This window comes from Metopolophium dirhodum, chromosome 1, assembly GCF_019925205.1.
Source record: "Metopolophium dirhodum isolate CAU chromosome 1, ASM1992520v1, whole genome shotgun sequence".
Lineage (NCBI taxonomy): Eukaryota > Metazoa > Arthropoda > Insecta > Hemiptera > Aphididae > Metopolophium > Metopolophium dirhodum.
Genome location: NC_083560.1, coordinates 93,896,050 through 93,921,182, shown reverse-complemented (window position 1 = coordinate 93,921,182; position 25,133 = coordinate 93,896,050). Strand labels below are relative to the sequence as shown.

The window sequence follows — 25,133 nt, the reverse complement described above, 5'->3', positions numbered from 1 at the left end:
CGTCACCAGTACGACTTTCGCCCTGCGAATTTGTCTTACGCGTCCACGTGTCTTCCGTCCGCCCGCCCTACATCGGGCGAATGTGCCAGCCGTGACGTGTCATAGTGTTGTCGGTTGTGCCGCGTTTCTGCGCCGCGACAACGGGTGCGTAGGTGCCGACCCTCATTTTGCCCGCGACGGCCTATTTTCATTTTTGTACGACATTTCTCCGCCATCGTCGACCACCGGACGCCTGTATTCGGTGCCGTCGACCATTCCGCCGTTGTCAACAGAAGTGCCAATGTCGCATAACCTCGCCGACGTGAACAGCTGAAATCACCGTCGTTCTGGGACAACTGCTCCATCACCACGTTATCACCTGCTATCAACCTTAGGGTATCAGGTCGTACACACGCTCTATTATTATTATTATTGGTCGGCATATCCGTCGTGTTTATTATTATTATTTATTATTCGTCGTACATTTTGTATTTTTTTTATATCTATTGTTTTGTTTGGCCGATCAGCTTGTGATCGCGCATTATTTATATTACTAACCCTAGCGTGTAAGATTTATTGAATTGCAGAAATATTATATTAAATTGTTATCTTGTATACTGCCAACGATTGTCTTATGTTTGCATTAGGGTATCTCGCATCATCACCACAATAGTTTTAAGTTCTTATTTCAACCAGCTCCTATTTTATCATCTTTTCGTTATATACAGTCCACTCTCTCCCACCTTTACAGGGCTATCGACGACGTATTCTTTTTGCTGTGACGTAAGTAACCGCACACGACGGGTTGCGTGTAGGTCGCCGTCCGTGCGCATGATGAGAGACAGTCCATATTTGAAATATGTGAACAATATGCGGAAATATTTCATTTAGAAGGCGACCGATTAACTTTTACAAATGCAGCCGAGCATGTTATAAATTTGAACGTTAACCAACAACCCATTCATCAAAGACCCTATAGGTTGCCACATTCGCAACAAGCTGAGATTAAACAACAGTTAGATAAGATGCAACAGGATGGAATTATAGAACCATCTAGTTCACATTGGAATGCCCCTCTATTACTTGTTAAGAAAAAGATAGATGCCAGTGGAAAAGAAATGTTTCGTATCGTGATAGACTTTAGAGCTTTAAATCAAGTAACTTTAAATGAATTTCATCCCTTACCTAATATCACGGAAATACTCGATCATTTAGGACAATGCCAATTGTTTAGCATGATTGACCTTGCTTCAGGTTTTTACCAAATTCCGTTATCAGAATCTTCATGAGAGCTTACAGCTTTTTCAGCTAACAATGCACACTACCACTTTAAACGAATGGCGATGGGGATGAAGACTAGCCCTTCCACATTCCAGAGACTTATGGATAATGTATTGTCAGGAATTATTGGGATAAAATGTCTAGTATATCTTGATGACATAATAATCTATGGGAAAAACTTGGATGATCACAACAATAAGTTAATATATGTGTTTGAACGTTTGGGTGAGCACAACTTAAAGATACAGCCAGATAAATGTGAGTTTGTAAAACGAGAATGTATATACTTAGGGCATGTTATATCTGAAACAGGAATAAGACCAGATACGAAGAAGATCCAAGCTGTTCTGGACTTCCCAGAACCTAAGAATGTAAAACAAATTAAATCTTTTATAGGATTATCTGGATATTATAGGAAGTTTATTGAAAATTATAGTTCGATAGCTAGGCCTATTACTAATTTGTTAAAGTAGGATGTAAAGTTTAATTGGAGTGAAGAATGTGATAGAGCTTTCGGGAAGTTGAAACATGCATTATGCACTGAACCCGTATTACAATACCCAGATTTTACAAAAGAGTTTATCTTAACAACAGATGCTAGCGGAAAGGCATTAGGAGCCATATTATCACAGGGAGAAATAGGAAAGGATTTGCCCATTGCATATGCTTCAAGGACCTTAAGTCCAAGCGAATTCAACTATTCTACAACAGAGTTAGAATGATTAGCTATAGTCTATGGAATTAAGCAATTTCGACCTTATCTTTATGGAAGGAAATTTACTATCTTGAGCGATCACAGACCGTTATCGTGGTTATTTAATTTAAAGGACCCCTTATCAAAGTTAGCTAGATGGCGAATACAATTAGAACAGTACGAATACGTCATTAAATACAAACCTGGAATTCAGAATGCCAATGTAGATGCTTTGCCACGAATGTACACTATACAGGATAATATAAAGGAAGAAAGCTATAACAATTTCCTTGTAAAATTCGAAGGCACATTGATAACCAGTGGTAACGTTAAGGAGGTACACGGAGAATTGTTGGAGTCACCTCCTGAGTATCATATAGTTACTGAAATAGAAAAGTATTATAACTTCAGGTCAGGAACCAACTACGAAATCAAACAGAAATTTGGGGGTTACCGTTATCTTGAAATCCAACAAACAAGTAGGAGAAGTAACAAAGGTTAAACATGAAGATAGGTATATAATATTCTTAATAACCAAAAGTAAGTCTAAGCAGAACACTACGTACGAAAATCTATATACAGCTTTATTGAATTTAAAACATTTTAGTGAAAAACATTCTTTAAAGAAACTCATAATGAATCAGTTAGGTCGAAAGGATGGATTAGAATGGGAGCTATGATTAGATACATATTCCGAAACACAGGAATAGAAATTTCAGTTTGTTCAAAAATGGAATATACAAAGGAAGAGAAATTAATTATATTTAAACAGTTTCACAACTCAGTACTTGGAGGACATGCAGGAATAAACAAAACCGTTAGGAAGATTAAACGTCAGTTTAATTGGCCAGGACTAAAGTTAGATGTAAAAAACTATATTACGAATTGTGAGTCCTGCCAAAAGAATAAAGTTACAAAAAGGAAAATTAAGCAACCCATGGTAATAACCACCACAAGTTCAAAGCCATTTGAAAAGATATTTTTGGATATAGTAGGACCATTAGTCACTACCGCATCTGGAAATACTTATATTTTAACGATGCAAGATGATTTAACTAAATATTCATTGGGAGTACCATTACCAAATCACACAGCCAATATACTGTAGCTGAAGCTTTTGTAGTACATTTCGTTTGTATTCATGGAATACCAGAGACCATATTAACTGACCAAGGGACAGACTTTTTAAGTAAAACATTCGCAGAAGTATGCAAACTTTTAAAGATTAACAAGATAAATACCAGCCCTTATCACCCGCAAACTAATGGGGGGTTGGAAAGATCACATAGAACATTAGCTGAGTATCTGAGGCATTATGTAGACAAGGATTTAAATACTTGGGATCAACTATTACCTTATGCCTTATTCGTTTATAATTCGACTGAACATTCAGCCACAAATTATCAACCATATACATTATTGTATGGGAAGGAACTAAACATTCCAGTAAATCTGAAAAGTAACCCCGAGCCTAGATACAACTACGATGATTATCTGTATGATTTGAAACAAAAAATGCAGGTGTCTCATAAAATAACAAGGGAAAGGTTAATAAAGAAAAAGATTATATCAAAAGCGAATTATGATAATAACGCCCATACTGAAGAGTTACAGTTAAAAGATTCTATACTGTTACGAGATAATACCCAAAGGAATAAGTTAACACCATTATGGAAGGGACCATACGAAATATTAGAGGTGTTAGATACTGAGCATATTGTTATTCAAAGGGGAAGAAAGAAGGTCACGGTACATAGAAATGATGTGAAAAAATATCATAAAAGTCCCAAATAAGGAAATAATAAAATAATTAAGATAACTAAGTTAATAAAAAATTATTGAGTGAATAACGTAGGTGATAAGAAAAAAATATTTTAATTTTAGGGAAAAGCAGAAGAATTTCCTGTTGGAATTAGAACGGGCTATCGGAAGTGAAACCCACCAATATAGCATATTATGCCCAGATGAAATACCCAAATGTTTAATAAAACATATAAGCACAGCAAATCATAATTTAACTGAACCATTCTCGAGATCCAAATTAAAGGAATATACTAAGAATATAGCACAATTTTTATATGATATGACAGAGAATAGGGGATGGTTAGATGAGTATTGTTGTGACACATTGATAGATTTCATAGAATTTATACCTGAGCCAGGCGATTTGCTGGAACATAAAAGATTAGAAGCTAACGTAATTAAATTATTATATTTGTATATAAAGAAAACACCCACAAGTTCGTAATAATGGACTTCGAGTTCACTAATATACATAGAACGAGTAAGGTCCTTATATCAGGCGCGATATCAAACAGTTTGGACCGGTTTAAGATAAGGAAGCTCGAAGGACGACCATTATATCTGCCAGAAAATGGAGAAGTGAGACCAATGAAAGATCGAGAGGTACTAGTGGCACAGAAAGCATTAGCACGGATTTTCAAAGCAAAGACAGAACTCAGGGACATCTGTTTAGATCAACTGAATCAAAGTCATAGAGCACCAGTAAATAGTTTAAATGCGACCTATATACGAAACTATATACTGCGTGACAATAAGATTAATGTGATTGTGGTGTTTGGAGGTAGTTCCGACAAAGAAATTTTAAAGAGATTAGGAATTGAGTTCCCATTATTAGATATGCGCTGTTATGATAAACATTTAAATCGAATATTTTATTTACAGTTAGAGGACGTTTCCAACAAGAAACTAATTTTTGAAATAGAGATAGGGTATTATGAAAAATCGGGGAGAATACTAAATCTTACCGAATCACACAACTTAATTTGTAAAAAGAAACATAAAATAACTTACGCACATGATCCACGTACAGACGTCATATATACAAAATGTATATTCGACTTTGCCGTTCGGAACTACAGATACGAAAATTTAATTAAACATTTCACTTAGGAAACACCAAAATTGCAAGTAATACGAATTTATAATTATAGGAACTACTAATCTAAAATGGATAGGAATGAACAACTATTGCAGGAACTAAACATAAATATAGCAATTCAAAAGCACACTAATTCAGAACTCGGAGAATGGTATAATTTTACGGAATGCTTTGATTATCATATAATTTCAGCTAATAGTTCAATATTAGTACCTTACGAAAGTAGGGAAATTCTAGAAATAATTAAATGTGTAAAACGTTTCATGACAGATATGGTTGTAGAAAGAGATTTGGCAAATCCAATTTGTTTGGATTTGGCCAGATATATTAATATTGTACCTAGTGCAAAAGATTTACTGTTTTACGAAAGATAATTAATAATATAATATAATCTAATATAAACAAATTAAACTATATACTGGTCCCAAATATACCAATGGAGATTTTAAATACTAATTATTATTTTATTGTAATCAAATATATATATATGTATACTAACATGAATTAAATTATTATATTGACATTGTATTAAAACTATTATATTATCATTTTTAATCAAATTACTAATAACTATTTTTATTGTATTTAAATTATATATCGTGTGAAACAACTAACAAAATATAATTATGTCAATTTAGTCAATTATTATAATACTCTAGTCGAGTAATCAAAAAAAAAAAAAAAATCAAAAAAAAAATGTAACTAATAATTATTATCATGTAAATTGTAACATGTAAATTGTCATAATAAGACAATAATTAACCATTTTATCTTTATACTACTAAATTATGTATGATGTAAAAACATTGTAAACCTTATCTATGTAAAATGTGTTATATGTGTAAAATTTTTTAAAATTTTAAAATTTTAAAGCTTTTTGTAGTTCTACAAATTGTAGCCCTACAAAAACCTTTGAAAGGGCGGTGAGGTGTAGCGAGCTGTGACTGTTTAACCATTTATCTAAAAATAACACCTATATAGGCAGTTAGTGGCGTAGCCAGGATTTTTCAAGGGGGGGGGGGGGGTTTAAGTAAAAATTAAACTTAGTTTTTTACAGTTTTCGTTATATTTTTTGCCCAATTGAACTATTCAAAAACAAAGTTCAGTTGTGAACTTGTGAAATGTGAATGTACAATATTTTATAATTATAATATATTATAAGCACCATAATATGAAAATTAATACATTTTTATTTGTACAGGTTATACAATTATATATAACAAATCAAATCCTAATATTATTTTGAACATACCTAACTAGGTATAAAATTTACTATTTATCTACATCAAACGTATTCTTCTTGTTTTTATGGCTAATTTATTCAAAACGTCTTCCGGCTGTAATATTATTTCTCTATAAATATTCAAAAGTGCCAAACCATTTAATCTATTTTCGCAAGTCGTGCTCCGCAAATAAGTCTTCAGTCGTTTCAATGTAGAAAAAGACCTTTCGCTACTGGCAGTAGTAACTGGAAGGGTTGCTAAGATTTGAAGCAATTTAAAAGTTGATGGGAAAATTGTTTCATTACATTCTTGAAGAGCGTCAAGGGCATTTTTTGGAAAAACTTGTGTCTGTAAAAATTTTTGTTGCCATGTTTTTATTTCTCCGATTGCAGCTAATTTACCGCAATCCAAATCATCTTGGTACATTTCGATAAGTTGTTTTATATTATTTTCATCAAATTTGCCATTTGAGGAAGGTAGAAGACATGTACAATTTTTAAGCATAGTTTTATGAGATAAAAATCGCTCATTTAGTTCATTTATAAAACTATCAATAAATGGAATAAATAGAGAAATCCTAAAGTAATCTTCAGGAGAATTCTCTTGTACATTGCAACGATTTTTTTGAACATTTATCCTACGAGGCAACGAAATTTCAATATTTAATGCATCACATTTAGTTTTAACTTCAACAAATATACTTTTAAATTCACTTTCTGCGTTTTTTCTTATATTTTCAATAATACATCTAACACTATCCGCATTCTCAATAGCATCAATCAGATCTATATTTTTAGTTTGGAGATGTTTACTTAGTGGCAAGCTTATACCAAATACTTTTGCTAACACAAATGTTGCTAGTATAAATTCTGGCTGTTTTATAGAGCATAATAGTTGATATGCTCCCGATGAAGAATCCTTATCAAACCAAGAACATACCTTTGTTAAGCCGTCGATAATAGCATCAAATAATTCTAGAAAAACAAGTATAGGGTCATGACGGTTTTACCCATCTTGTAGGACAAAGTAACTTTAAACGTTTAACATTTGAAGAAGGACATATAGATGATATCGATTCTGTTAAGACATTGTTTCTTTTAGGATATTTAAAGAAGACACAAACTTTCTGAATTGTTCCTGTGCAGTTCCTAATGGACTGGATATTACAAGCATCCGAAATCGCCAAATTTAAACTATGAGAACTACAATGAATATAATGAACAAGAGGGTAGTTTTTGGTTACATGAGTTTGAACTCCATTAAAGTGTCCACTCATAGCGGCGGCACCATCATATCCCTGACCACGTAGATACTTCAACTCAAGTCCTAATTCTTTTAAGCTATCCATTAGAGTAGTTGCTAATCCTTTTCCGGTAACATCATGAACAAATTTTAAAAAATCTTCTCTCATCTCTTTTTTGAATATGTCCAAATATCTAACACATAACGAGAACTGTTCAATACCAGAAATATCTGTTGTTTCATCAGCCAATACCGTGAAACATTTTGCACTATTAATCTTAGAAACAAGTTGTTCAATGATCATACTAGAACATGCATTAATTACTTCATTTTGAATTTCTGGACTAAGGTATGTCGCATTACGTGGAGCTGTCTCTAAATGATTGGCTAAATTTTTATCGCCAGCTTCAACTTTAAATCTTAACAGTTCTCTAAAATTACCATCATTATAAATTTGAGAATTTTGTAAATTTATGGGTCCTGAATCATTATGGCCTCTCAAAGCCAGGCCTTGACGTCCACAAAAAACAATTGTTTCAATGATTGGAATTATTTTTTTACGGTTTTCTTGTATTTCAATTTTTAACTTATTATTTAACTGGACATCATTAGATTCCTTACTTTTATTGTAAACGGATAATAAATTATCAGCATATAAAATTGAATTTTGATGATATTTTGTAGCATCATGTTTGTTGAACTCCTCAATTGCTTTTTTCCAATTAGAAAATTTTTCTAAAACAAGTTTGCCTAACTTTTGATTACCACGACCACCTTCGTTTTTTTTAAAAAGAACACAAAACTTGCAAAATACACCATCATGCAATTTTGAATATGTTAACCAAGACCATTTTCTTAACCAGCTAAGTTGAAATTTTAATTTTCGATTCCCACTTATAGGAAATTGAAAAGTATGATCTGGTTCCCAAATTTTTAAAAGAAGTTCAGCTCGTCTATTTGAGTCAATCTACAATAAATTGAAATGTAATTGAAATATTAATTTGAACTCAATTAACTACTTAAAACAAAAGTTGTAAAAATAAAACAAATCAATTAAACTAAATATAACTAAAATCAAATCAAATTCAAAGCTTAAATGCAATTATTTAGCTATATTGTAAATGTTATTATTTATTTATACCAAAAGCAGTCTACAACTAATTGCAGAAATCTTTTTTAACACATTAATTTCATACATAATATAAGTTTAAAGTTATAAAATTATATTTACCCCAGTACATACTTACTATTGTCTATTGGTGTGAATTTATATTTTATTTATTGTATCACAAACACAAATAACAATAATACAAATAGATAATAATTATAGTTATAGTTAAAACAATCATAATTACATAATGTAAAAACCAACAGGTTTCTTGTTCACACAGAATCTAAAATCTAAACATAAATACATATATTATAAATACATAAATTATAAACATAAAATAATTTAGAACCACATCAAAACATATTTAAATAATTTTTCATGCAAACCTTTTCTAACTGCTGAATCAGTAATCCAATATCCATAGAATCAGTAATATCAGTGTCATGGCTGTTTTCAGAATTTTTCAAGTTTAGGACATTCTTACTTTGTTAAAAAAATAGTACCAATGGTATTGTATCATAGCTGTACAAGTTTTTAATTGCACTAATAAAATCATTAATTCAACTAATATAATATAATATGGTATAATGATCTTGTAGTTTTTGCTAACTGCTAAGCAAATAGGTCATTTTTAAACTAAATGGTAATTAAGTAGTAATTACTTACAGTTTTAGCAATTTTAGTGGTAACATCTTCACCATCTTCCACAGAACGTTTGTGTTTGTCGTTATCAGTGTTAATCTAAAATATAATAATCGACATACTTAACATAATTTTATGTTACTTTCCTGTATGGACTATATTATTTGTTGTACAAATAATAGAATTAAGTATTACTTAACTCACCACATCAATTTTTGATGATGATTGAGATACTGCTGCACTTGTTTTTCTTATTATTAGAAATTTATCCATAATGGCAAAAGTTGAATGTGTAATATCAAATATGAATTAAATTGATAATAATGAAATTAGCGGGAAATAATATGATATTATGATATCAAAATGTGCGCAAAAATACAGTGCATCCAATAGATTAAAAAAAAAAAAAAAATGAAAATTTCGACTTGTGGGAAGGCAATGGGGGGGGGTTCAACACCCCCCCCCCCTGTCTACGCCACTGTAGGCAGTAGATCAAAGTGTAGATCAAAGTAATCGTATATAGTACGCACCGCGTAATATTTACATTAATAGTATTAATAATAGCAGATGCGCTGCGTGTGTAGTAGTACAAACGAATATCGAGCGCGCAACCATGAACGGCGTGCGTCAATCAATATATGACTACTTATATAAATAACTCGCATAAAATGTCCATATAAATCGTAAGTGTTATGGAATAAAGCACCGCACGTGTACAATAACAACATATATATGTGTTCAACTTCCTGCCGGGTGCAAGCGCGTGACGAGGCCGCGAGATGACCATATACGGTTATCCAGAATAAGTAGGGACAGGGACAGACCCATCGAGGAGAGCTGATGGACAAGCGTTCATCAGACGAGCAACCGACGAGCTTAGGAACAGTCATCAGTAACTATTGTCACATCTCGCTAGCTTCATTCGTATATTTGGACTTAGAGTAATTTTTATATAATCAATCACAGTTGAATAAGTTAAATAAATCAAACATATTATACTAAAACTCAAGATCTACATTTTTTCGATCATCCTTTATTTCTATTGACTGGGGCACGTTACACCTGTATCAACCGGATCAGGCATTTGATATAATATACATAATTATATAACGTTAAACCTTAGTAGTTAATTAGGACCTTAAATATTGACGACTTCAAGGAATCACGTACCTCTTACCAATATACCACGTAGAATATGCCGACAATACGACACACCAAACCAATGTTATCAATTAGCCGTTGTACGAAAGTTATAATAAAAAGTAATTACTCATAAAACGAACCACGCTTTGCTATCAAAAATGTACCACCAGGCTCCTACAATAAGGCGGTTGGCCTAGGATGGTAATAAAATAATGTTCACCCCAGAGATCCGGCAACTTTCATACAAGGAACAGGCCGATGGTGTTATGTATGGTGTTATATGTTAGCTCAGCTAGCATTGGCTGGGTTCGCCGCACAAATACTAGTGATGTGTGTGTGTGTAGGCTTAAAACTATAGAAATATAAGGCAGGTTTTGAGTGCAAAATAGGTGTGTATTATTTCAACAAACAAATTATTATGTATAATAATATAAGTTATCAAAAATGATATGTAACATAATCGTTTATTTTTCGCTTCATACCTAACGACCTTTGGTAGAAGAGCATCATTGATCATAAATCCTACTTCAAATTTGCGGCTAGCGCTTGATCCTCTGCTATTATACAGTGTTGTATCATTTGATTTTATGCTCCCACTTCCGGCTATCTTATTTATTTGAGCTCTATAATCGGTTATTTATACCTTTTAAGATCGTTTATTATATTACTTTAATTTCGCCTACTTTAAAAATAGATCTAATATTTTTCTGTAAACTAAGGAAGTCATAATTGTTGTGATGAGTTTTGTTTTTTTATGAATTTAAATTAGTATTAATGTATTAATTAATACAATCTATTTAACTACAGACAACCTTTATGATACAAGTTATATTATGAATATTAGTAATGTTTTGATTATTATTGGTTTATAAAAATCCAACTCTGTTTATGTGTTTATGTCAATATTAAATTTGTAAAATATATTTTATTTAAATAGACATAGCAATCATTATAGGTAAGTATATTATTATTACTAAACTAACGAATACCTATTTGTTTACAAATGTTGCGCTATTTATAGGCATAAGAAAATTTGGATATTTATTAGTTTTTTTTAACTATTGTCGATAATAAATGGACACCTTTACCTACTTGCCCGCTTTTTGTATTACTTAATTTTTTCTTTTTCATTAATGAATGATCTATCTGTCTAATCAACATCCATTCTTCTTTATTTAATTCATCATCTTTCATAATATTATGTAGGTACCCGTTACGTTCAGCCATTTCAACCGTATATCCTATGAAAGTCTTCGGTCTTCATCTTCCATTCGTCTATTGATTCTTTCTACAATTATGTCGGTCATAAGGGGATTATGTTGTAACATAATATCTTATTTTACTAGCCGTAGCTATTTTCCTCCAAAAACAAGATATCATGGATAATTCCACTGTCCATTTTCCTCCAATAAATAATTATAATAATAAATTAGTTAATATAAATCATTTTTGTATTTGAAAAAAAAATCTGTTATATGTTATTTACGATTAAAACGTTATTCAACTTTTGCTTTTATTGTTATCAAGAAGTAAAACGTTATCCAAGTTTTGCGTTTATCGTTATTTCAAATAGTATTAAAACCTATAAAATTTAAAAATAATAACTTATTTGGATAGGTAATGGCCCGGATACGAAATACAATATAATCAATTTTTAGATTGTTGCATGAAATAAATGTTTCTACAACAACAATAAACCTTTTAAATAATTAGATTTTAAAATTTTTGAAGTACAAAGATATACAGAAGTTGAAGGTAAAAAATAATAAGATCGGATATATATAATATAATAATAAGTATAATGATACGATGTACAATAGTGTTGCGAGGCGTAATATAAATCAACGACTAACAATATACCCTTATAAATCAATATTTATAACTCCTTACATCTACCTTAGCTCATTGAACCGCGTTCGTGGAGTTGGCTTTGTCATAATGTCCGCAATCTGCTCCTTGCTGGATATGTACTCCAATGAAAACAATCCCTTATTGAACTTTTCTCTTATATAGTGGTAGCGAACATCTATGTGCTTTGTTTTTCTATGAAACTCTGGATTTTTTACGAGTTTAATCGCACTTTGTTTGTCTCCATACATCGTTGGCATCATTTTTGGTTGGTCCAGAAATTCACCTAAAAACAATTTGAACCAAGTTAATTCTTGTACTACTTGACTTGAAGCTATATACTCTGATTCAGTTGTGCTAAGGCTAACACACTGTTGACGACGTGAACTCCATGCTATACTTCCAGATTCTAATGTAAATACTGACCCTGATGTTGACCTTCTTGTATCCAAGTCACCTGCATAGTCAGCATCACTGTATCCCTTTAACATGAGTTTTTGTCTAGAACTAAATATCAATCCAAAATTTATAATTTATAGTAGAAGGCCTTTACCCCCTAGTTAGAGGCTCGGTAGCCTTAGCCACGCCTCCCAGAGGCATCGCCGAAGTGATCGACCCGCTCTTCTCGAGGTTGCAGTCAAGACCCCCAACACCCTAGTCCCCGGAGGTTTCGGTGTGTCCGCGTCCCAGACGCCGGCCCCGACTGGCCTTCCCTTTATTCGCCTCTTACGACAAGCGGGTGAGACTGCGGGCCTATTCTAATACCGCCCAGACCGCAGGGCGATCTTTTTGATCATCGATCCGTTCTTTGCTTGAGACATTCCCGAGCAAAAGTTCGGAAAGCCTCGTAAGTCGTCTTGTTTTTCAGAATGGCTCCTTCATATGGTGGCAACGGACTTTGTTCTTGTTGGAGTTTACTTTTTAGGAGTTCTCTCTGGATTTTGGTTCTTGGGCAGGCGAGAAGAACGTGCTTGACTGTTTCGCTGCCATTTCCACAAGCACATCCCGGAGCCGGTACTAAGTTGAACGAGTGGAGTTTTCCTCGGAAGTCTCCGTGTCCAGTAAGCATTTGGCTCGTGTAGTGGTCCATTGTAAGTGGTAATCCATACCGGATTCTTACGTCCGGAATGAGTTGAAAGGTCCACTCACCTTTGTCCTGATTATTCCATCTTTTTTGCCAGACCTCTAACAGATCCTGTAGATTCCGTTCATATTCTTGATATGATATATCATTTGTCTTCAATGTTCTTTGAAGGACAAAGTGTATCACTTCTAAGTCCAGTGGTAATTGCCCTGATATGACTTGTAGAGCAGCTGTGGACGTTGTCCTATATGCGCCAGTTATGGCACGTAGGGCGTCTCGTTGGGTGCTTCCAAGCGTTTTAATTGAGCATTTAAGCTCTAGTGCTTTCTGCCATATGGAGGCAGCATAGGTAATTCTTGGCAAGAAAACCGCTTTGTATATTACCAATGACGTGCTCTGTTCTACCCCCCAGTTGGCTGATGTCATGGAGCGTAGGCGTGTAAACATTTCCTTGGACTTGTCTGAGATACCATCTACGTGATCTCTGAATGATCTTCTTGGGTCTATAATGACTCCAAGGTATTTTACTGACTTGTTTGCTTTAATTGGTGTTGCATCTGCACTTGAGCCAAATGGCACTGTATAAGTGGGTTTGACCCCGCCCTTTAGAGTCATAATTTGGCTTTTTGCCATTGAAAATTTTAGGCCGAACTTGTTTGACCAGTTTGCCAATTGGTCAAAATATTCCATTAGTCTTTTTCTGACAGTTTCTAGCCTTACACCGCCGACAGCGAGTGCTATGTCGTTTGCGTAGGCAATCATGTGTGATTGATGTCCCATGGACTTGAATGCGTCGGACATCGCTACCTTCCAGAGTGTCGGTCCTAACCTCGAGCCCTGTGGACAGCCCCGTGTCATTTGCCTTGTTCTGGTCACATTGTCAGAAGTAAGCGTAGCTGATCTATTTGCGAGATAACTCTCAAGTAGTGCAAGCATTCTGTTGCTGATCTTAAGTAATTTTAGCTGTTCGAGTATAGGTGTCCATCTGACATAGTCAAAGGCACCTGTAATATCCAGGAAGGCACCAATTACTATTCTGTTTGGACATTAATCTGTCCAATCATATAGAGCTTTTATCGCCGTCTCGGTGGACCTTCCGGTGACGTAGCCATGTTGCTGGCCTATTTCGTTTAGTCCGGTTTCTTTTTCTAGTCTTGTGGTGATCAAGGACTCCAATGCCTTACCGAGAGTCGGTAACAGGCTGATGGGCCTGTACGATCCCGTGAGGAGTGGGTTTTTCCCTTTTCCTTTCGGAATGATCACCAAGTTGGCCGTCTTCCAGCAGTTAGGAAACTTAGCCGCCCTTAGACAACTTTCATATAGATCCGTTATGGAGTCTGATATTACCGGTTATGCAACCCTGATCATCTTGGCAGTTATGCCATCCTGCCCTGGTGCTCTACCTGGTTTCATCTTCCATATGGCTTCTTTAACCTCGTGAGTGGTTGTGCTATCAACCGGTGTATCATCCAGCTGATAGTCATATGGCGTGAATAGTGGCGTGTTCTGATCCTCAGGCAGGTAGGCCTCGAGAAATGTGTCTATCGTGTCTTTCAGGTCGGTAGTATGTGTCCCGACACTGGTCTTTACCGTTGTGGGCATGGGATTCTTTCGTGATCCACTCTTTGCCCATTTGAAGGCTTTGCCCCAACGATTGGTGTTCATGTCTGCACTAAATTCACGCCAAGAGCTCATCTTGACAAGTCTGATTTTATGCAGATTCTGATTTCTTTGGCGATGATATGCCTGTCTATTTGTATCCGGGAGACCTTCTCGCCTGGCTCTCTGCAGCGACTTTTTCGATTCTGTAAGTTCGTCTGTCCACCACGAAGGTGTTATTATTCCGTTTTTTGATCCGCTACGCGTCGGCATGGAGAGCCTAGCTGCCTGGACAATAGCATTGGTTAGGCTATTTGCAACTTCGTCAACGGAGTCGCCATGGATTTGTGCCTTTAGACATAGGAGTGTTAGTCTATATTTATCCCAGTCCGCTTTGTCTGTATTGAACCTTGTACCAATGTTCTCGGTTTTCTTGTACGGTCTTTTTAGGTTTATAGTAAATTCCAATGTTCTGTGGTCACTATCTGTCCGATCAGTCACGGACCAGCCTCTTACTGATCTATGGATCAAGGTGCTCGTCAGTGTGATATCGATGTTGGACTCTCCCATTCCATGCCTTTTGTAGGTCTTAAGGTCTTGAGGGGTATTTAAGATGCGGAGTTCTTGATCATCGATCAGTTCCTCTACTATCTTTCCCCTTCTGTTGGTAACGTCATTATGCCATCTTGTTGAGTGACCGTTGCAGTCAGCGCCAATTAGTAGACGTATGTTGGCTTGGCTGATGTTGATCAATAGTTCAGTGAACATTGTCGTGGGCTTGTTGTACCTAAAATAGGCCGACACTATCACCACATCGTCCTTGCAGAGTCCAATGCCAATTCTGGCGACTGCAACATAGCGAGTGGTAAATTGTCCTAATTTTATAGCTTTGATCTTGTTATTAGTGATAATTATGGCAGCTTCGGGATCATCATCAGACAGAATCTGACGGCAACCCTCAAAGCCTGATGCATATCCATTTATGATGAGTTGGTCCTGGACAAGTATAATGTCTACCTTGTCTTTCAAACATATGTCCCTCAGTTGTTCGGAGGCGATCATTTGTTTGTTTAGATTGACCTGAATTATCTTCAGGCCAGTCATTGTTGATCTTCGTCAGAAGTTCCTGTCGTTAGCGGCTGACCAAAGTCAGTCCGCTTTGCGAGGCGCTTCAGAGCAGCTGTCTTAGCAGGACAGCCGTCACTTGATGCTTTGTGCTTGCCTTTGCAATTGCTGCATTTATATTTATCTATAATCTGGCATGTGTGGCTGTCATGTCTTCCAGCACAATTCCGACATGTTGGTTCTTCCTCCCGACAGTTCTTTGCCGTGTGTCCATATTTTTGGCACTTGAAGCATTGTGAGACTGAATGATTCAGACTCAGGGTGCTGCGTATGCCACCAATATATACTTTTCTGCCTTCAATACTCCGAAGAATTTTGGGACTAACCTCAAGGACGAGGTTATTCACTGTCTCTGATTTTGGCCCCGAGTGGTAGACCACCCTGATGTCCTGTGCATCAGCCTCAGATAGTCCTAATTCTGGGTTGGACTCTAGCAGTTCTTGGATGACTTCTGCGTCCGTTAGACTGCTATCCAAACCTTTCAAGGTTAGTCTTGGCCTTCTTGGAATGATTTCCGAGACCAGGTTAATGTCTCTTAGAGCATTCAAAGTAACTTCATTGTCCAGAACCAATATGGTCGGACCTTTTGTTCGGCTTTTGTGAACCGCAAGTCTTGGGTTATTCGTTTTACTCCTTAGAGCAGTCCAGAAACTTTTCCATAGTGCCTGGTAATCCTCTGTAGAAGCTGAGTCCTTCAAGGCAAACCTTGGAAGGGCCGGTGGTTTCCTTATCGTATTAAGGTCAATATTAGTCTTTGTTTTGTAATTTCTTTTGTTGTTCTTACCAACTACTTGGAAGGTGCCTTCCGTAGTGGTCTTTTTCTGTTCAGAATGCTGAACTGTCTTTGGCGCCAATTGTGGTGTTTGCGCCGATATTACTTTTGGCTTTGTGCCTTTGGATTTTTGCTTCTTTGAAGCCTTCTTTCCAATTCTTCCATCGTGAACACTGACCCTGGCGGGTTCAGATGTTTTACGTTGGAGTACGTCCGAGTAAGAAGAGCCCTCATTGTCTCTTATTGTTACTTCTTGCGGTCTGTTTGGCGCAAGTACCTGTTCTTTTTTGCTTTTCAATATTTCCTTGTACGCACCTTCCAGATTTGCATGCTGGTAGGTAATGTCCCTTACAATGGAACAAATACGGTTATAGGAACCTGTTAGTTCTTTGCGCATGGAGACTGTGATGCGCTTGTTTAAACCAGCGGTTCCCAACCTTTTTAGTCGGCGGTGCCCTTTTGTTGTTCCAAATTTAGTTAGGTGCCCCTCTGTGAATATTATGAAAAACATGATAAAAATGAACACTTGTTTTCATTGTTGACCGATTTAAATAATTTTATTGTACATATTAAAAACAAATTACAATATTATGGTTGAAAATAAAGAAAAAAAATACTGCTTTAAAAGTTAAAAATTAATGAGAGTTTTGTGTCTGCTTATTTTTTGAAAGTTTGGCAATATCTGGTTCAATTTTTGACAGTTGGATACGAAGGTCAGGTTCTACATTAAGACGGTTCCGGTATTTGGTTTTAGTAGCCGCATAGGCTGAAAATCCTGTCTCGCATAAATATGTGGTAGCAAAAGGTAAGAGTATTGTTATTGCTTTTTGACTCAAATTATCAAAACTTGTATTTTTCAAATTTAGCCAAAATTCAACATAAGAATTGCTACTGAAGGTGGATTGAAATGTTGAATCTGAAGTAATATCGATCAAACTCTCATATTCGATTGAAGACAAGCTTGAGGGTTTTCCACAGACTGAAAATGGATTAACTACCCATTCACGGTCTTTTAAAAACACCTCTCGATCTGTAGGAAAATATTTATTAAATGAATTTTTCAGTTGTTTGAGATGTTCAGCAATCTCGTTAATAATGCTAATGGGAGCTTGCAATTCGTTTTCCTCCAAAAAGGCCTGCATTATTGGAAAACACTCCAGCTCTCTTTTAAATAAGCACTCTGACCAATAATCAATTTTTCTTTTCAATGCACATACTCTGGAGCTTTAAACTTTAAACTATCACTATCGATTATGGATCTTAGATAGTCGAGTTCCGAATGAACTAAGTGGTTGAGATCACCCACCTGTTCTTCGGGTTCCTCTTGTATCTTTACCTTTTTCTGGATATCCGTACTGCCAGTAGGGTTAGTATCTGGCTCGGGTTCATGTCTCTTCGACTTGGACGTAGACGGACCTTGTTCGGTGTCCAGATTATCAAGGCTTCCTGTTTCCAGGTTGGTGTTATCTGTCACCGATACTACAGAACTATGACTGTCTAGCCTTCTGTATGTTAACTGCTGACTGCCCGTGTTGCTTGTCGGGCTGCGCAGAATTCTTAGCCGTTCATCTTCAGATAATTCACCGTACATGTTGTCGCTCAGGATTAGCTGAGTCACTTCAAGAGAGTGCTTTATTTCTCTTGAGAGGTCATGAACTTGGAATCTGTTTTTCTTTTTTAGACCATCAACCGCTAATTGGTCAAGATCTAAAACTGCTTTATCAATTTTTTTCTTAACTGGTTCTAGGTAAGTACAAGGTTCTATCTTTTTGTACTTATTAAGAAATAGTATCTTATTGATTATGCATTCTATTTCTTGAATCATTTTACCTCGATTTTGGTCGTTAATGTTGTTATGACGTGAAGAAGATAATTTTGGCCAGTATTTATCTTTTTGAAAGTAGCTCTTTATCCAATTTAGTTTGGATTGGATATCTATTATATTCGTTTCCGTTATCTCAAATTTTTCATTATCCGATTTCATGCTCGCATTGTCCGAGCTATTGATAACGACCGATGTGGCGAGATCACCCACATCTGCCGGGTCTGAGGTTTCCGAGGCCTCTGTACCAGTAACATCGTCATTTTTGTTAGGTGTGTTCATGTTTGGATTTTTGAGGGAATCGCCCTCTGATAGCCCTGTTCCCTCTGGCCGCCGGCGGGCTGGACCGGCGGTTGCATTTTCATGCCTAGGTTAGATGCCCGGAGTGTCCGGTCGGGCGAGGTCACCACGTCAAGGTGGACTTTCGTCGACCCCGTGTCGTAGTAGGCAGTTACACTACGTAAACACCAACTGCCGCCGCGACGATCACCACCAGCGCTGAAACGAGCGGTGGCATGCGCAGCCGCGACCAGTTTTCGTCGGGCGAGTGGGTCAACTCTCGGTAAATAGAGTATAGTCGACTCAGGTCTCTATACTCGGCGAACTGGGGCATGGGTAGATCAGCAGCTAGGACCATATATAGAGGCGTGTTCTTGCCAAGGATCACCTGTGCTCGTAAAGAGCCAAAAGAAACTACTCTCCGCGCAAAGGGCCACACTGAAGGCAATAACAAGCGCGTATGAAACTTCTTCAACGAACTGCCTAGCAGTACCTCGATTACATTACCCCTCGATCTGGAGACACAATTCCAGGCCCTGAAGCGTGCGCATTCAAGGCTCACGATAACAGCGGAAGCCTTCGCAGACATGACTGATGAGTTAATAACTAAATGGCAGACCCGATTTGAGTCTACTGAGAAGGGCAGTTGGACTCAGGAAATGATTCCTTAGGTAAAGGATAGGTGCAACATACCGATGAATCTGGACCACTGGACCACTTAGTTCCTAACCAGACATGGGGATTTCAGAGCCAAGCTCCACAGCTTCACGCTGGTTCCGGACCACATATGCGCCTGCGACTGGAAGCCTGAAACCGTCAACCACGTGCTGAGGTTCTGTCCCAGAACCAAAGTTGCTCGGCTTAAACTCAAACGCGCCCTGAGACAAGAAGGCGTCGGATGGCCTCCAACAGATGGAGCTTTCCTTAAGAGTAAGAAAACTTACGAAGCACTGGCAACCTTCACAAGAGACGCTCTTACTAACAGATCAGATCGATGAAAATAAGGACAGTTGACCTTATGGGTCAGGACGCTGCCACCGTCAAAGACGGATGGCGTCGCACTCGGGGTGTCTCGAATGAGTGCGTATGGAGTGATCAGCAGAAGCGGTGAGACACGCTCAAGTGCGTCCTGACCCTGGGTGCGCTCATACGTCAGGGACGAGGAGTTCAGCCCTGCTGCGGGGGCCGTATAGAATTCCGCACCAGTATTCCCTGCTTGTCGTACAAGGCGACTATGAGGGAACAAGCCGCCAAGTCGGGGCCGGCCCCCGGGGCGCGGACGCACCGAAACCTCCGGGGACTAGGGTGTTGAGAGGTTCTGACCGCGACCTCGAGAAGATCGGGTCGGTCACTTGGATTAGCGGCCTGGTGACGCCTCTGGGAGGTGTGGCTAGGGTCCACCGTGAGCCCGTGGTACACGGCCCAAATCTCGGGAGGACTATAAGCTGAGGCAAGTCGCCGACAAAGCTTCGTCCGAGCATCCCACCAATTATGTGTTTTACCTCACGGGAGGTGAGAATGGTACTTCGGGACGTGAGAGGGCACCTCGATGTTGAGAGATTAACATTGAGCCCCCGACACTGTCCTCGGTTGACGGTGGTTTGGTTACGAAGTGGCGGTATACCGGAGTATACTATGTGGTAAAAGGCCATGCTTCGCCAGGGAAAGGCTGCCGAGTGACGGAGCCGGGTGGGCTCGTACGGTGACAGCTGGCCGAGGAAACACGGTCCCTCCTTAGCGCTCACCCAGCTTATCGTTGGGGCTATATCAGCGAAGGTTGTCCGTGACCAAAAACGAAAAGCAACGTGGATAGATTGCGGCCCCACCAAGGTGGCGAAAGGCACCTGTATGCCCTAGCCCGATGGTACGGGCCGGCCGGAGAAGCCCTCCATGTGGGCCTGGTGCTCGTGGTCCTTAGACGACGTGCGGTCGTCAGCCTCCGGTGGTCCTCTGGCCATGCACTCGTGTGGGGAGGGCCCGTTGAATAGCGGTCGTATGCCTCTACAGCCTTTGACTAGCACCTCGTGCTAATATAAGGTCCATAGTTGTAGTTAGATGACGGGTCGCAAGGCTTGTCGGATGACGTCAAACCCGGAAGCTTCGTGTCCTTGTATATCTGTAAATTGTATTTCATTGTATTTTAATTAATACTCACGAACATGGTTGATATTCTTGTTGGAATTATAAACAAAACATCCTATATTATGTATTGTATAAGTAATATATTCACACTGTAGTTCAGCAGATGCTGACTATACATTTTTATAATACTACAGCATAAATGTCTTGTGTAGTGTAGCCGGATATACATAGTTATGCTGTGGTCACAGTGGCACCGACGCACCGATACTTTTTGTCAGACGTCGGCCGATCTTATCGGCTGATAGGATGGTCATAGTGCATCAGACGTCGGCCGATAAAATTGGCCGACAGTTGTTCATCTCAATACAATGCGTGCAGGTTATAATTTATAAAATGGATGTCCCCTCATTTTTGTGTTTGGAAACAAGTCCTGCTATTAAATATTTATTATTTAAAAATCGAAAGTATCACACGAATGACATTTTTAAGGATAGGGAAAAATATGGAGAATTCCATACATTGTTTCACCAACTATTGGAACAAGAGGAAGATTTTTTCAGTTATATGAGAATGACTAAATCAACATTTTATTATATATTGGAAAATATAGAAGAAAAAATCCAAAAGCAGTCAAACTTCCGAAGATGTATATCACCCGAAGAGAGGCTAATGGTAACTTTGAGGTATGTTTAATATTTATATTGATTTTACAATAATGTGTGTGTTTTTTTTAATTTTTAAAGTTTTGTGCCTGTCTTCACGATAAATAGTCGAAATAATGCTTTAATTTTAAACTTTAAAGGTGGTTTCTGATAGAAAATTTAATCTAGTTGGTACTTTTGAAAAATAATTTTTTGCGTCGAAAAAAACAAACAAAAAAGTAAGGAAAAACGGGATTTTTTACGCAAAATAAATTTAGTTTTTTGAAATTTTTTTTAAATTTAGTCTAAAAAACTAAGGTTTTCTTATAAATAGCTCAAAAAATCGAAATAATTATAAGTATATAAAAATGTCTATCATTGAATTCAAATTTAATATAATATATTCCGTAATACTGATCTACATGTAACGTATTGTATAGCAGAGCGGTACCCACTTGTCACCCTTTTTTTATTATTATTATACTACATAAAATATCTGAGAAGAATTTGATTCTATTATTGATTGGGGCAACAACACATTTCGCATTAACATAACACTGGAATGATGAGAGAAAAATCTTTATTACAACATAATTAATTTATTCGTTAAAGGTAGGTTATAGGTTTTTTAGGCTGTGGTCACAAGACTTAGGAGTAGTAAGTAATAGTTTAACATGTTATAAATATCATACAATTACTTTATAAATATGTGTATACAATTTAGAAATATACGTTAAAAAATGTTCATGCGTTCTTAAATCGCAAAAAGTTAGTAAGAAGTTCTTGATCTGGGTTTACTGTTTGTTGGACTGGTTCAACATCACTAGGCGAGTAGCTACGGGTATTCCAGTCACTCTGTTGTGAACTAGTTGAAACTGAACTGCTCCAGTTAGAGTAGTCTGGCGGACTAGCTACAGGTATACTAGTGTTATATGATGTACTATTTTGATTTATAGATTGACATTCAAGCAATACCTGTTGCAATTTTATGCGCATTTGTAATTTTTGAGAGGGCGGTATTGCACGCAGATATGGAAGTAGGCTCATAACAAAAAAGTAATCCTCATCTTTTTTTTCCTCATCTTCTTTTTTATTCTTCAGTTCCTGCAAGTGGGCGACCTTTACTTTTTCTAGTTGTACTAAGTCATTAAGAGCATCTTTTTTCTGTCGAAATTTGTTCTTGGGCGATTTGAAAATTTTTTTCGGTACTTGGCTCACACCCGGAGTTATAGAATAGCAGCTTGATTTACCAGTTTGTTGTTCTTCCAATTGTAGCTCGTCCGGTTCTTGTTCACCTGATTGTGAGTTCATCAATTCATGGTCAATGACCATCACCGAAGCATCATCACCGTCACTTTGTTGAGGATTTGGTACATTTCCAACCACAACTCTTGGTGCATATGTGTCGTGCAAAAAACTCATCTGAAAATACTTACATTTCGAATCACCCCCAGATGCGGATCCCATTGGTTGATTAGTCTTTGCAAGCTCTCGACGATAGGTGTCTCTCAAATACTGCCATTTAGTTTTTACTCCGGAACCTGCAATAACAAATGATGAAGCCATATTTTAAACATAGTACTTACTGCTTATTTGTTGATAATGTGAAAATCAAATAATAAATATAAATATAAAAAAACTGGCACTCGCTCTGCTGTTGTAGGTGTCGAGTGAAGCTCGATCATAGGGTAGGCCTCTATAATGGGTGTGTTAAATGCAATGATAAGTATCATTGAACACAAAAAACGATTCTGAACGGATATATTATGTCAGCCTAGGATAATTTATATTAATATGTATATATATTATATTATATTATATTATATATTATATATAAATATATATTTACATTTATATATTGATAGTAATAAATAATTTTGTAATCAATAATATAATTATATTTGGATAAATTGTTTTTCCTTTTTTAGGTTTTTATCGACTGGACTGGCCTTCAGGTCTTTAGCATTCTCCTTTAGAATCTCTCATAATGCTATCGCCAGGATTGTGTATGACACGAGTGAAGCTATTTGGATGACATTAAATGTAGAACATATGCCACTTCCAACTATTGAGAGATGTAAACAAATCGCGAGTGATTATGAACGTATGTGGGATTTCCCAAATTGTATTGGGAGTATCGACGGAAAGCATGTTCGCATAAAATGTCCCGCTCATTCAGGATCCATGTTTTTCAATTATAAAAAATTTTTCTCCATACATCTTCAAGGTATTACTGATGCCAGGTATAAATTTATTACGATTGATGTAGGAGATTATGGGAGACGAAGTGATAGTGGTGTGTTTATGGAAACTGGAGTCTACCACCATTTGGAAAACAATTCATTTAATGTGCCATCTCCTAAACCATTACCAGGGACAAATGAACATGTTCCCCACGTTTTTTTGGGCGATCAAGGTTATCCATTAAAAGAATACTTAATGAGGCCGTATCCTACTATGAATAATATCGACCCAGAAAAAGAAAACTTCAATTATCGCCTCAGCAGAGCTAGACGTTCGGTTGAATGTGCCTTTGGTATTCTAGTGAGTAAGTGGAGATGTCTAAAGACTGAACTGCAAGTGGAACCATGTCATGTAGACACTATTGTTAAAACTGTTTGCTTATTGCATAATATTGTGATAGATAAGGATGGTATAAAGGAGTCCGTATTTAACATCCAGAGCCAGACAGCTGAACACAGCTTTGAATCAGAACATAACATCGCGAATTTGAGACGTTTTAATCGATCGTCACGAAGAGCGTATGAAATACGCGATATTTTCAAACAGTACTTCAAAGACAACAATATTAATAAACTTAATGACAGAGTAAATTTGTAATGTATGTAATTTAATGTTATGTTGATAAAAATTAATAACAGTGAAAGGTGGAAAAATACATTAAAATAAAATACTATTGCATCATTATTTACATTTCGTGTAATTGTGTTATTTTTATATTGGAACATGCCATTATAATCTACGACATAATCTTATTGCTTTAATAGTTTTGAATCACTCTATTGAAATCTATTTATAATTCTAAACAAGAAACCAACTATTTTTATTACCAACTACTATTTTATTTTCATCTTCACGATATAATGAAGAATGAATGATTTAATAAAATATAGTTACATTATAGCTTACTGCTTAATAACATTATATTATATTACATAATATAGTTAAAAATTTGAATAGTACTTACTTGTATTTTTTAATAATACAGCGATTTCATCCCAGAGACGTCTTGCGATGTCTCTGTTATGATACGATTTACTGCTATGGTCCCATAAGCTCCTTCTTTCATGGACCAAACTTATTAATTTCTCGCAGTCCATGATGAAAATATAATATTTTAAAATAATATTTGTGTTTGAACTAATTTACGTCGACTGAATCGGCCGATATAAACAAACGAAATTGAATTTCGTCCGATGGATAACCGACGTCGGCGTAATCGGCCGATACGGTCGGAGGCACTGAGACCACTTGTATTATATTTACTTTACTTAAAATAATCGGGCGAGTTTCACCGACGTAGGTCGTCGGTCGAATCGGCCGACGTCGGTGCCACTGTGACCACAGCCTTAGTCGTTGATTTATATTTCGACTCGTAACACTATTGTACATCGTATCATTATACTTATTATTATATTATATA

At 36.7% G+C, this 25,133-nt stretch overlaps 2 protein-coding genes across 3 annotated transcripts in view; one reads left to right on the top strand and one right to left on the bottom strand.

Annotated features, from left to right (window-relative positions):
• Positions 1-25,133, top strand: part of LOC132936997 (uncharacterized) — a 92,375-nt gene that overhangs the window by 48,835 nt on the left and 18,407 nt on the right. For both annotated transcript variants that reach the window (XM_061003824.1, XM_061003823.1), the window contains exon 11: positions 11,155-11,172. In XM_061003824.1, coding sequence (XP_060859807.1) covers positions 11,155-11,172 — 18 coding nt within the window. The remainder of the gene's footprint in view (positions 1-11,154; positions 11,173-25,133) is intronic.
• On the bottom strand, positions 16,931-17,787 carry LOC132937467 (zinc finger BED domain-containing protein 5-like). Its single transcript, XM_061004296.1, has one exon. It carries the CDS (start codon positions 17,785-17,787, stop codon positions 17,281-17,283), a length of 507 nt encoding a protein of 168 aa, XP_060860279.1. The 3' UTR covers positions 16,931-17,280.